Source organism: Martes martes (assembly GCF_963455335.1).
Source record: "Martes martes genome assembly, chromosome: X".
In the NCBI taxonomy this organism is placed as follows: Eukaryota; Metazoa; Chordata; class Mammalia; order Carnivora; family Mustelidae; genus Martes; species Martes martes.
Window position 1 is genome coordinate 40,074,418 of NC_137897.1, and position 13,717 is coordinate 40,088,134.

The 13,717-nt window shown below is 44.5% G+C and overlaps 1 protein-coding gene across 3 annotated transcripts; it reads right to left on the minus strand.

Moving 5' to 3' along the window:
- Positions 1 to 595: 595 nt before the first annotated feature.
- Positions 596 to 8,540, minus strand: UXT (ubiquitously expressed prefoldin like chaperone). 3 transcript variants are annotated; one of them, XM_080795048.1, is made up of 7 exons: positions 8,498 to 8,540; positions 8,218 to 8,324; positions 7,148 to 7,229; positions 6,941 to 7,008; positions 6,554 to 6,661; positions 913 to 976; positions 596 to 695 (listed from the first exon to the last, which is right to left on the minus strand). In XM_080795048.1, the coding sequence occupies exons 2-7, from the start codon at positions 8,313 to 8,315 to the stop codon at positions 642 to 644; spliced, it is 474 nt and encodes a 157-aa protein (XP_080651174.1). In that variant the 5' UTR covers positions 8,316 to 8,324; positions 8,498 to 8,540; the 3' UTR covers positions 596 to 641. The 3 variants fall into 3 exon arrangements, with proteins under 3 accessions (XP_080651174.1, XP_080651175.1, XP_080651176.1); XM_080795049.1 differs by having other exon boundaries at positions 8,218 to 8,321; positions 8,498 to 8,528; XM_080795050.1 differs by lacking the exons at positions 8,218 to 8,324; positions 8,498 to 8,540 and adding an exon at positions 7,776 to 8,061.
- Between the last annotated feature and the right edge of the window lie 5,177 nt (positions 8,541 to 13,717).

Sequence of the window (13,717 nt, forward strand, 5' to 3'; positions counted from 1 at the left end):
TAAATGCCTACGAGAAGGTCAGCGGTGAGCAGCAGCCAGTTAGAAAGGGGCGGAACTTGGCTCTGTGTTGATTGGCGAAAGCTGGACTCAACCTAAAATAGGGGCCGGACCGAGGAGGGCGGGATGCGGTTCTGCAGCCCTTGGTGGAACCTAGAACTATTTAGAAGCGGGGTGAGGCCAAAGTTGGGCCGAGGCGGGCGTGGGTGTAACCTAAGGCACCCCAGTCACGATTGGGGTGGGAGAGAGGTATAAACCTTTGGGCCAGGAGGGAAAGGCTGATTGTCTTGGTTACAAACCTCCACCCTGAATTGGCCCATTCTCTATGATAAGTAAGAGTTATGTCCAGGAAAAGAAATAGAAAAAAGAGAAGGTCAGGTGGGAGGCCCAGGTTGCCAAGACAACAGAAGAGAGGGCAGAGTGGAAAGTCAAGTGGCAAATGCTGCCAGGCAACAGGCTGGAGGCGGGACTTCAGGGTTACTTTATAGGTTCCACACAGAGACTGTATCTCTAGGGCTCCTGGTAACTTTGTGCTTTAGAAACAGGGCACCTTCAGCAAACAGCAGAGGTTGAGGTAGGGAAAAAAGGGCCATGTGACTCAAAGGCATTCAGGCTCTTTAATGTCTGAGGAAGCGGGGAAGAAGTCAATGGTGAGGTGTCTCCGGGAAATTCTGCAGGCCTTGTAGTTCTCTAAGCCCCTGAAAAAGAGGACAGAAGGCACTGAGCAGAGAAGGTCTGGGCCTCCACTCAGGCTCGCTGCGACCTCCCCTCCCTCAGAGCCCGCCTGGCTCCAGCTTGGCTTCATCTTAGAGAGAAAGATGGTCCTTCCAGTCCCTGGCTCTCTCCCTTCCTCAGGTCACAGCACCCTGAACACATCTGGAGACAGAGTCTGGGAGTGGGCTGAGCTGCTCTCACCTCTAGCAACATGTGGATATGGGCCTTGATATTCATGGAGTCCTTGGTGAGGCTGTTGCTGAGCCTGGAGAAAAGAAACAAGAAAGGGCGAAGTGGGCCCCACTTAACGCTCATGAGAATGATGCTTCTGCATCACTTAGAGAACTACCTACCTCCTGTGACAGGTGGTAGGACACGTTGCTGCCTGACCTGCTCCTGTGCACAAACGCCTAGCCACCCTCTGGACTGCACTGACTTGGAGACATTTGCTGAATCCCTACTCTATGCCAGGCAATTTTAGGTACTGGGGAGAGAACAGCAAACACAACAGACAAAAATCTCGGCCTTCCAGAGCTCAAGCTCTCATTAAGAGGGACGAATGATGGAATAACACCTAGAATATGTTGGATGGTTGTAAGCAGAACGAAAAAGTTAAATGATGAGAGAGGATACAGAGTGCAGGAGTGGGGCCTGCTAATTCTGAGGGTACTTACAAACGGCTGCACTGAGAAGCACTTGAGTCAAGACTTAAAGAAGTGAATCATGTGGACAGATGGAAGATGAAAGTCCCAGACACAAGGGCCAGCACATGGCAAGATGCTGAGGTGGGGGTGTATGTGGCATGTCTGAAGCACAGCAAAGAGGCTGGTGTGGCTGAAGAAGAATAAGTGAAGGGGGTATGGTAGGAGGTGAGGTCAGAGAGGTAAGCTGGGGAGGCAGATCAGGTGAAAGCCATAAGGCTCTGACTTTTACTCTAAGTGAGATGGGAGCCAAGGGAAGCTTGTAATCAGAGAAGGGATGTGAACTGACAAAGTTGGGTGGTTTTTTTTTAAGATTTTATTTATTTATTTGAGAGAGAGTGCATGAGCAGGGGGAGGGGCAGAGGGAGAGGAGGAAGCAGACCCCCCACTACACAGGGAGCCCGATGTGGGACTCCTTCCCAGGACACTGAGATCATGACCCGAGCTGAAGGCAGACGCTTAACCCACTGAACCACCAGGGGCCCCGCTGACTAGGGTTTCGGCGGATCCACCTGGTTGCAGTATGGAGAACCGGGGATAAGGAGAGCTAGTGTGGAAGCAGAAGTCCAGTGAGAAGGCTACTGTAATAGCCTAGGTGAGAGATGGAGACTCAGACCAGTGTCAGCAGCTGAGGTGATGATCAGTGACTGGATTTGGAAAATATTCTGAAGGCAGAATCAACAGGATTTACCAAACGGTTGGATGTCAGCTATGAGAGAGAGAGAGAGAGACGACTCACTCACGAAGGATGCTAAGGCCTAAGCAACTGCGAAGCTGGAATTGCCTGAAACCACTCTGGCCCGTGACTGTTGAGTACAGAAACCAGTCAGTTCCTTATATCTTCTGGGCCAGCTGGGATCAGTCTCACCCAAAAGAATCCTAATTGATAGATAGGATCAAGGAAGGCCCTTCTGAAGAACGAAGAATGAGTAAGTAACATAGTAAGATAGGGTCTTTTCCCCAAAAAGGCCAAGATGCAGGAAAGAGCAGTCAGGAAGTCAGAGTGTTAGGAATTAAGTGAATGGTGGAAGGAAAGTGGTATGAGAGAAGGTCCGAGGGGTAGGAAGTGGCTGGATCGTGCAGGGTCTTGAAACCGTGATAAGGAATGCATATTTCATTTTGCTGAACTATCCATCAAAGTAGAAATCAGTTTTAGGCAAACTAGATAAGGAAAGTAGAAGGTAACAACACAGAAGATTAAATTGGAGGAAAAAAATACAGCACTATGAACCCGTTTATGTATCAGTATCTCCCAAATTTGTATTTCCAGTCCAAACCCCTCTTCTGAACTCCAGCCTTGGGAGTTTTAACTACATCTTCAAAAACTCCACTTCAGCGTTTAATAAGCACCTCATACTTAACGGGTCTAGGCTGAACTCCTGGGTCTTTCTCTCTAAATCTGCTCCTTCTCTATCATCTCCCTCTCAGATAATGGCAGCTCCCTGCGTTGTATTTAAAATTACAACCGCCCAATCCCAGGCAATGTTTCATTTCCTTTTTAAATTTTTTTAAAGATTTATTTATTTGAGAGAGAGAGGGTGGAGGAGGGGCAAAGGGAGAGGGAGAGAGAGAAACCTCAAGCAGACTCCCCACTGAGCACAAAGCCCGACACGGGGCTCGGTCCCGGGACCCTGAGATCATGATCTGAGCTGAAATCAAGAGTCTGGCAGCTTATCCGACTGAGCCACCCAGGCACCCATCCCTTTTTTAATTATTAAAGTATAACTGACATGTAACATTAGTTTCAAGGGCACAACATAATGATTCGGTATTTGTATACACTGTGAAAGGATCATCACAATAAGACTAATTGGTACTTGTCATCAAAGTTACAAAAAAATTTTTCCCAGGCAATGTTTCTTCTCTCTGTTCCCTGCTATTCTCTGTAGCACTGCCAACCTGTGACATACTACATCATTTACTTATTTTTTATTGTCTGGCTCCCCTGCCTAGAATGTAAGCTATGTAAGGGCAGAGAACAGAGACTGGTCTGCTTTGTTCCCTGCTGTATCTCCAGGACGCAAACTGTGTGTGGCCCATAGTATGCGCCAATGTATATTGAATGAATGACTGAATGGCTACTCCATCCAAAGGTGCCTGAAGTCCTCAGGAGATGGTTGAGTATATGTTTAAAGACAAGAAACCAGTGAAGCATGGTATTGTTACCAGAGAGCAAGAATGCTTTCAAGAATATCAGGGTTACTACTCAAAGAACAGAGTAAGGAAACTGATCAGCTTCTAAGGGCAATCAGAACATCCATAAAGAGAACAAAATTAGTTAATGGTACAAGCCTGGTCTAGGAAAGGCTGTGAGCTGCAACACTTTTTAAAAAGGAGGAAAATACAAAGTCCACCAAAGGCTAGTTGTAACACAAATGAGAGATGTTTAGTTTTTTGCTACTGTTTCAATATGTAAGGCAGTGTTAACAGTCAAATGGTTACTGTCTCTTCTTTCTCTTTTTAAAAAGATTTTATTTTTAAGCAGTCTCTACACCCAATGTGGGACTTGAACCCACAACCCTGAGATTAAGAGTCACACGTTCCACCTACTGAGCCCAGCAGGTGCCCTTATTCTGTCTCTTCTACAGTTACCCGTCTGTGGACGTGTACTCTTTTCTGTGTAATCAAGAAAGAATACACACACAGACCTGATCCTCCCACTCCCCAAAGAAATATGCTAAAAATAAGGACTGACAGTCTTTTTGGTTGCATAAAATAAAATAAATAAAATAAATAAATAATAAATAAATAAATAAATAAAATAAAATAACCTGAAATAACCTGAAAGAAAGTTAGTTCCAAGTGTGTCCCAAGGAACAAAGTATTTTTTAAAGATTTTTAAAAATTTATTTGACAGACAGAGAGCACTAGTAGGCAGAGAGGCAGGCAGAGAAAGAGAGGGGGAAGCAGGCTCCCCGCCAAAGCAGAGAGCCCGATGTGGGACTCGATCCCAGGACTCCGGGATCATGACCTGAAGGCATGAGGCTTAACCCACTGAGCCACCCAGGCGCTCGGGACAAAGTATTTTAAAGAGGAGAGTGAGCTACCCAGACTCAAATCTTCATCTCCTAGAAAGATTAAGCTTCTAGGAAGCCCTCCTAATTATAATAAAATAATAAGAGATCCAATCACATTTCTCATAACACTAGTAAACCAGATAAATATATGAAAAAGATCAGACAAGGGGGGCAGGCACTGACAATGTAAATATATTTTTGGGAAATACATCAAGTCTCAAAATACTAAAATCTCGGGGCGCCTGAGTGGCTCAGTTGGTTAAGCGACTGCCTTCGGCTCAGGTCATGATCCTGAAGTCCCTGGATTGAGTCCCGCATCGGGCTCCCTGCTTATTGAGAGTCTGCTTCTCCCTCTGACCCTCCCCCTTCTCAAGCTCTCTCTCTCTTATTCTCTCTCTCAAATAAAAAAAAATCTTTAAAAAAATGAAAATCTCTATCTGAAAGGCTCAGGAGTCCTGTCACAGAACAAGGAAAGTTTTGCTATAAAAAATGGATGTGGCCTAAATGACCACTAGTTCAGAACTCTGTTGGCCCATGAGAGCAGGCCCCTTGACCCCCTCACCAACTGGTCTGATCACTGAGATTTAGAAATCTCAGCAGATCTGAGGCTCTCTTGGGTCTACTAACACTGAAACCTTGGAGTGGTTTGAAAAGAGAAGAATTACTAAAACCATGAGAGAGGCAAGTCTGGAAGAAATGAATGTAGGAAAAATTTAACCCAGAAGGCATTTTAGATCAGTGGTATTCACTCTTGTAAGATGGTATTCATCTAAGTATATTGCTCGGTGTTCCCTCTCCTGGCATGTTTGCCTCTCTTAGCAATTCTGCAAACGTGGCAGTCACACGTGGTCCCCTTGCCAGAAATAGCCCCATGGCTTGTTCACGCAACCAAGAGACTCAAATGTCATTTCCTCCTGGAAAGCCTTCCCTAGCTACATTTCAAACCTCTCATCCACACTCCCAATTTCCCTTCCCTGCACAAAGCCTTAAACTCAACTGGAGCTCACACTTTCTCCCCATATTACCTTCCCCTCCACCACCAGAGATCTGCTTCAATCCCCCCCTTCCATCTGGTTCCAGCATACCCTTTTAAATTCATTCAATAAACACAGAGTGCCTACTGTATGCTATGTACTACTCTGGTCTCTTGGAGGTATAGACAAACTATTACCCTTTGTAAAGCTTATATCCTAATGGGCGAAGGCAATGAATTTTAGAAAGAACTAAATTATATAGTAAACATTAAGAGGTCGTAAGTCGAACAAGAGAGGGGAATGAGCAGTGCCAGGGGTTGCAATTTTTTTAGAAGATTTTACCCACTTAGAGGGGGAGAGAGAGAGAGAGAGAAAGCGAGTGGGGAGGGGCAGAGGGGGAGGGAGAGGGAGAGAATCTCCAAGCAGACTTCCCGCTGAGTCCAGAGCTTGATGTGGGGCTCTATTTCACGACCCCGAGATCATGACCTGAGCTGAAACCAAGAGTCGGATGCTCAACTGACTGAGCTACCCAGGCACCCCCAGAAGCTGCAATTTTCAAGCTGGGTTACAGAAGGCTTCACTGAGGAGGTGACATTTAAGAAAGACTCAAACTGAGTTAGGAGAAAGGAAGCCATGTATGCACTTTGGAAAAGTGTGTTATTGGCAGAGAGCATAGCCATTGCAGTCACCCTAAGGTGGGATCATTCTGAGGGTGTTTCAAGAAGCCCGGGAAGGTCAATGTGGTGAGAGTACAGTGAATGAGCAGGAAAATTAGTAGGAGATGAATTCAGAGGTAATTTGTTTTGCTGTTACTGATTTATAGGCCAAAACCTCCTGGATCTGGTCAAAATTAGACCTTCAAGGAACCCTTCTGTCTTGTTCACTGCTACCTCCCCACTGCCAAGTACAGAGCCTGGCACAGAACAGAGAGCCAACAAATGTGGTGAATGAACAATACAAAGACCATTTATTGAGTGGTTACTATGTGCTATACTTGGGGCTAAGCTTTGTGTCTCCACTTTCCTTAGCCCTAGCCCTTAGGAGGAGGGGAAATGGCCCCTGAAGTCTCATCCCAAGGAGCCATGGGGAAAGGGAGAAGGGTGTTGCAAATGATGGCATTTTAGACACTATCCTCATAGGATGGACTTACTCTGTGAGGAGACTGCTCTTACGATCAATGAACTTGAGAGCTTCTGCCAGTGTCAACTCCAGGAAAAAACCATATCCAAGGGCCACGTAGATTCGTGAAGTGTCTGAGCTGAGGAAACAATCGTTAGAGGAAGTGGGGGAAGTCCTTATCACTGTTTAGCATACCATATAGCCTACTAAAGATTTTTTTTTTTTTAGTCCACTCCTCCCACCTTCCCCAAACTGGAGCTCTGGGATGGTGGGGATTTTGTCCTATTTGATTCACTGTCATATCCCCAGCACCTAGTGCAATGTCTGGTACATAGCAAGTACTCAAAAAAAATATTTGTTGAATGAAGGAAGGGGGAAGCTGAGCCCTGTGGGCTCAGAGGGGCAGGTAGACACTCACACAACTGTGTCAACGAAGAAGTTACAGCCCAAATCCACCTGCATATATAACTCCGAGGGCTTAGCTTCCTGTGGGGCCAGGGAAAAAGAGGTAGGGGTCAGTGGTCAACTTTCAGGTCAGCTGACAGGTTTTGGTCTGGGGTGTCTCCTCCCATCCCCCTCCCTTGCCCACACACACAAAAATGGTACCTAACCTTGGTGTTTTTACCTGAAGTCGCTCAATGACATTTCTCAGTTGAAGGTATTTGGCCAGCTGCTCATATACCTTGTCGCGATGGTCCAGCACTTTTCTGATGGGACAAGAGGACAACAGTGACCAACGGGAAGCCCTGGCCCTTTCAGAATACCTCAATTTATCACTGAGACCCTCACGTTGCCGTGCCCTAAAGAAGCATTTTAGTGCAGAAGTTAAGATTTGAATTGTGGGTCAGACTGCCTGGGTTTGAACCCAGGCTCCCCTTTTTTACTAGTTGTGTGACTTTGGCAATTAAATAACCTCTTTAGGATTCAATTTCCCTATCTATAGGAAAGGGATCACAAGTATTACCTCAGAGACATTAGAAGAATTAAACGAGTGTTTACTACAAAGTACTTATAGGAGTGCCTAACCAAATAGTAAGCTCTATGTATGTATTAGCTATTATTTATTAGTTCTATTATCACACTCTACTCCCAATGCCTCCCTCCAATCAGAATGTCCATTCTCAAAAAAAAAAAAGTGTACCATTCTCACTGTAAAAAAAAATCTTCCATCCCTTTTAGGATGTTCATTATCTTACTTCTGAACACTCTACTTCTTGCTCAGATTAATAATGAGTAATAATTTTCATACTCACTGAGCCCGTAATATCCATGTTAAATCCTTTACAAGCACTGAACACATTAAAAATTCAAAACCACCCCATCAAGCAGGTTCCATCAATTTTCCCATTTCACAGGTAAGAAAAGTGAGGCAATGAAAGGCGAGTCAGGGTACAACGTCTTCACACGGATGGCGAAATGGCCATGGATTCGAACCTGAGAACTCCCGCTTTGGACTCTAGCTCAACCGGTAAGTGAGATGGGAGGCCGCTCTTGCGCGGACGCACCCTCTACTAAGACCGCCACATCCCAGTCCAAGTCGCACCCCGGATGTCGCCCCTCCTTCTCGCCGGATCCGCGCATTGGGCCGGGCTCCAAACACCTCCCCCACCAATCAGAAGGCTAAGCCCTGACTTCGAACGCCCCGCCCCCCACGTGGAACGTTCCACAAGCCGGGCCCTCCACGCTGTCACTCACCGCAGATCCCGCTGTAGCACGTCACAGATGAAGGCCTCGTAGCGCAGCACTTTCTCCCCCGTGGCTTCCAGCGCCCGCCGTTTAGGGGGCGTCGCCATGATGGGCTGCTGAGGAATGGGGAGGGGGTAGACCACGTTGACCACTCTGGCCTCCGGCACAGTACATCTGCACCCTCTCAACAGCGGGAGTGGGCTCGTCTGGCTCCTGCCGGGCGTTCTGCCTTCTGCCCCTCCCAACACTGGAACTCGGCCACCCAGGGACACCCAAACGCGGCCCTCACCTTAGAGCCGCCGGCAATAAGAACGGTTGCTATAAACCGTGGCTTCCGGGTGGCGCGGGAGAATGACGTATGACAAGGGCGCTGGCCAACCAAATAGCCAGGTGGGGAAGGCGGTTCTAAGGCGCTGAACGCGGAGGAGAGAAGGGCGGGGCTTCAGGGAATCCGGAGAGAGTACGCACGACCGCAGAGCGTGGGAACAGCTAGACGTGCGGAGCCTCTGGGGACTATGTGGCTCGCGGGGGCTGACTTTAATGGGATCGGCAGGTTTTGGGCGAGGCGGGTCGCGCAGGTAGAGGTAGAGAAAGTAAAGCGTTTAGTATTTAAAAGCCAGAGCTTCGAAAGCCGACGGGCAAAAATTGATTATGTTTCTGGTTTGTAAAAGGGAGAGTACCTCCCTGTGAACGATCGCCGTGGCTTTTGATTTTTCAGGCAGGAGATTTGGGTTTGACTCCCGGTAATGGGAATGAATGTGAGCATCAAAAAAAAAAATTTAAACGGAGACAGATTTCCTGAAACTCATCTTCAACAACTCCAGTTTTGCAGTTTGCAATCCATAACTAAGATCCAAGCAGATACTGACAACGCACTATGTCTATTACCTCGTTTAAGAAAGGCGGCGAGTGGAAGGTCGCTGAAGTCCTCTGCTCAAGATCGCTCAAGTCCTCTGCTCAGGTCCTCTGTTCTGTAGTTAGAAATAGTTCCTATGTCATTATTTAGATATGTAAACTTTTTATTTATTTGTACGCACTCAAGTTAATGAATTTATTTTCCCATGTTAGATTTTCAAATAATAGCATCAAACCCAGGAAGTGGAGGCTGAGTCTGAAGGGAGAACCCAGATGGCCAGATCCCTCAAATGCTGCTCCGCTTACAGGGCCTAGAGAACACCTTTCTACCAGTGAAGTCTTCTCAGATAATTTGTGTGTTTCCTATGTAAAATCAAGTTTTTCTTTCAAATACTCAAAACCTAAGCAAGTCAAGCTTTTCTTTGCCCTTAGAACAAGATGCTTGTAAAGGAAACGTGATTTTTAAAAATATGTTTAAAAAAAAAAATCTCATGTTTGAGGGCGCCTGGGGGGCTCAGTGGGTTAAGCCTCTGCCTTCCACTCAGGTCATGATCTCAGGGTCCTGGGATTGAGCCCTGCATCGGGCTCTCTGCTCAGTAGGGAGCCTGCCTCCCCACCTCTCTGCCTGCCTCTCTGCCTACTTGTGATCTCTCTCTCTCTCTCTGTCAAATAAGTAAATAAATAAATAAGCAAATAAAATCTTTTTAAAAAATCTTCTCATGTTTCATATAGTTAAAATTACGTTTGGTATGACTGAAACAGACACCAGGTAGGTAGACAATTATTATTGAGTTAATCTATACCATTTTCCTGCGGGGAAAAAAGAGTGTTATGTTTATTATCTTTATTTAACACAAAAGAACACAGAATTCTGATAAGCTGGAGATGAGTCCGTGCAAGCCTATTAACTTACATTTCACAAAAACATTTTAAACTTAAAAAAAAAAAAGATTCTATTTATTTAAGAGGGAGAGAGAGCACCAGCAGGGGGAGGTGCAGAGGGAGAAGCGGACACTCAGCTGAGCAGGGAGCCCAACTTGGGCTCCTGACCTGGGAGTCATGACCCTGGGATCATGACCTGAGCTCAAGGCAGATGCCGAACCACCTAGGTGCCCTCATTTTTTACCTTTTAAAACCATGTACCCAACTTAATTTTTACATTTTAAAACTGCAGAGAAGTTGGCAGTGCATAGAGCCTGCATTTAGACTCAACAAATGTTAGTATTTGACTGCATTTGCTTTCTCTCTTTGTGAGCCACACGATAATTGACATGGCTGCATCACATTCCGTGTTTTGGATGGCCTCAGATTTTTGAGCCACTCCTCTGTTGTTGGATGTTTGGATGTGTCCCAATTTTTTTCATTGTTACAATCCGGGATGGGATACCAGTCTTTGCTTTCAGATTTTTGTGTACCACCGTGATTATTTCCTTGTAATAAATTTCTAGACGTAGAATTATTGATCTAAAGGAGATCACTGCATTGACAATCAAGCATTGACAATGATACACATATTTCCAGTAACAAACTTCCTCATCTAAGCTCTGCATCAAGGGTTTCTGACCCTTTTTTTACAGCCTGCAATCTAAGAACATGGTTTTCCCTATTTTAAATGCTTGAAAAAAGTAAAAAGAAGAATATTTTGTGATGTTTGAAGAGTACATAAAGTTCAGACTTTAGTGTCAAATAGTAAAGTTTTATTGGAACACAGCTATACTCATTTGCTTATTTATTGTCTGTGGATGCTTTCGTGCTTGTTACTGGGAGAGTAGTTGCCAAAGAGACCAGATAGCCTGAAAATCCTAAAGTATTTACTATCTGGGCTTTAAGAGGAGAAGTTTGCCAGCCCCAATCATGTCAGATCTATACAACTCTGTCAATCGCCAATACATACGTTGGTGCTCTAAGCATGTGGGCCTCCCAAGCTTCCACTGGTGGCCTCTTACCTGGCTCAGTGGTGGGCGTTTCCAGCCTGATGCTTCTGGGAGAGGTGAGGCAGACCGTGTCTCTCATCTCCATTTGTATTTTCTCTCCCTCCCAGCCAGCTTCCTACCCACAGGGAAGGAGGAGCAAGAAATGACTGAGGCTCAGATGAGTTAGAGCTTATGTATTCATTTACTCCCTATTTTATTTTCCACTGGATATTTGGAGCCTGGTAAGAATACATCTCATAAAATTGAAAAATAAAGGTAGGATCACAAAAAACACAAACAGATAGAAAATTGACATCAAGGAAAATTGGGTTGTTGGTATGAAATTCACTTGTGTGCTTGTGAATTTGTCTCTGATCTTTCTACAACAATAGCAAAAGGGCAAATGGAGTCAGTTACATGATTTGTATCGTCCACGAGGAAAACATACCAGTTCATCAGCAGAAGGAAATATTTCATGCCATTCTCCAGGAAACAATAAAATTAGAACTCTCCCTTACTTCCTACACTAAAATAAATTCCAGGTGGATTAAAAATTTAAATATAAAAATGGAACCATCAGTGCAGGAGAAGGAAAAAAATGGGAGAATATTTATTATTATCTTAGACTGAAATCCTTTCTAGTGATGCCATAAAATTCTGAAGTCATGAAAGTATTGATATACTGTGTTCATAAAATTACTGGATGCTCAATCAACCTTAAAAACCTTAAAGCCAAATGGCAAGTTGCAAAGAAAAATTTGCAACAGATGCAATCAATAACGTACTCCTGCAAATCAATATAAAAGCCCACCAGTTTAAAAGAAACTGGACAGAGACAATTCATAGATATGCAAATCACTTCTAAATATGTGACAATGTGTTCATCCTCGGTCATAGGGAAATGCCAAAGAAAACCTTTGAAATGCTGTTTTTCATGTATCAGGTTGGAAAAGACCAGAAGGATTTGTAATACACTGTTGGTGTCACAGTTTAAGTTTCCAGGAAGAAGATACTGACATGGAATTAGAAGTACAGGTGTATTGGGCACCTGTGAAAGCAAAGGAGGGAAGCAGGATTGGGCAGTGGGAGCTTCAGACCATGATGTCAACCCGACAGACTTGCAGCTAGCCCAACATAGAGCTCCAGAGCAAAGATTCACTGTTAGAGGAGTCCCACCTAGCCCTTTGAACCCCCTCACTGCTCAGTCATAGGCTGGAGACAGCTCTGAGAATAGCAGGCCCTTAGCGCTGAAGCTAAGATGAAGCCCAGCAGAGCTAACTGGAGACTCTCAAGTAACCACGCTTCTCACAGCCGGGCAATGAGTCCTTTCTAGAAGAGGAATCTGAGAGGCTCATCTCCATTATCTCCATTTGGCTGGAGTTGACAGGTATGAGGGGAAGCCAATATTGGGGAGTAAATATGGAAGTATCTTTTTTAATTGTAGTTTTAAATTTTTATGTATTTATTATTTTAAGTAGGCTCCACGCCCAGCTTGGAGCCCATTGCAGGACTTGAACTCACGACCCTGAGATCAAGACCTGGGCTGAAATCAAGAGTAGGATGCTTAACCGACTGAGCCACCCAGGTGCCCCTAAAAATAACGATCGTTTGATTTTATAAAGTAAAATATTTCGGATTACTGCCAAACCACCTTTGAAAACAAATTTGTTTATGGATGATATGAAAGGATTATTTAGAATCACAGGCATATAGTGCAATGATGATTGAGTATAATATATAGTAGAAATATATGCTTTCTGAACTGTTATTAATTAGTCTGCTGAATTCATGCTAATCAGACTAAATTATGACTGTATCTTTATAACTTGGTTCTAATAGATAATGGGCATAATTTAGTCAGGTACTATATAGAATGTTAGTAATGAAGCCATATATTTAATGTATGGATTTAAATATTCTAAACAATCCTCTGTGGTCTCTTTTCTGTAAAAGGATGAGAGAATAAATAGTTTAGGCTTTGCAGACCATTAAAAGACATCGCGTAATGGAATGGATAAAAAAAGCAAGACCCATCATTTCAGACCAAAGACATCTGCACATTGGAAGTGAGGGGATGGAGAAACATCGCTCATGCAAATGGATGTCAAAAAAAGCAGGGGATGCATCTAGGTGGCTCAGTCAGTTAAGCATCTGCCTTCAACTCAGGGTCCTGGGATTGAGCCCCACACTCAGCTCCCTTCTTCGTCCTCTGTTTCTCCCCATGCTCATGTTCTCTCTCTCTCTCTCCCTCCCTCCTCTCTCAAGTAAACAAATAAAATCTTTGTTTTTTATTATTTTTTAATTTATTTTTTTATTAAGTTATATTAGTCACCATAGAGTACATCATTAGTTTTTTTAAGATTTTTTTATTAATTTTTAAATAAACATATAATGTATTATTAGCCCCAGGGGTACAGGTCTGTGAATCGCCAGGTTTACACACTTCACAGCACTCACCATAGCACATACCCTCCCCAATGTCCATAACCCCACCACCCTCTCCCTACCCACCTCCCCCCAGCCACCCTCAGTTTGTTTTGTGACATTAAGAGTCTCTTGTGGTTTGTCTCCCTCCCGATCCCATCTTGTTTCATTTATTCTTTTCCTACCCTCCAAGCCCCCCACGTTGCATCTCCACTTCCTCATATCAGGGAGATCATATGATAGTTGTCTTTCTCCAATTGACTTATTTCGCTAAGCATAAATACCCTCTAGTTCCATCCACATCATCGCAAATGGCA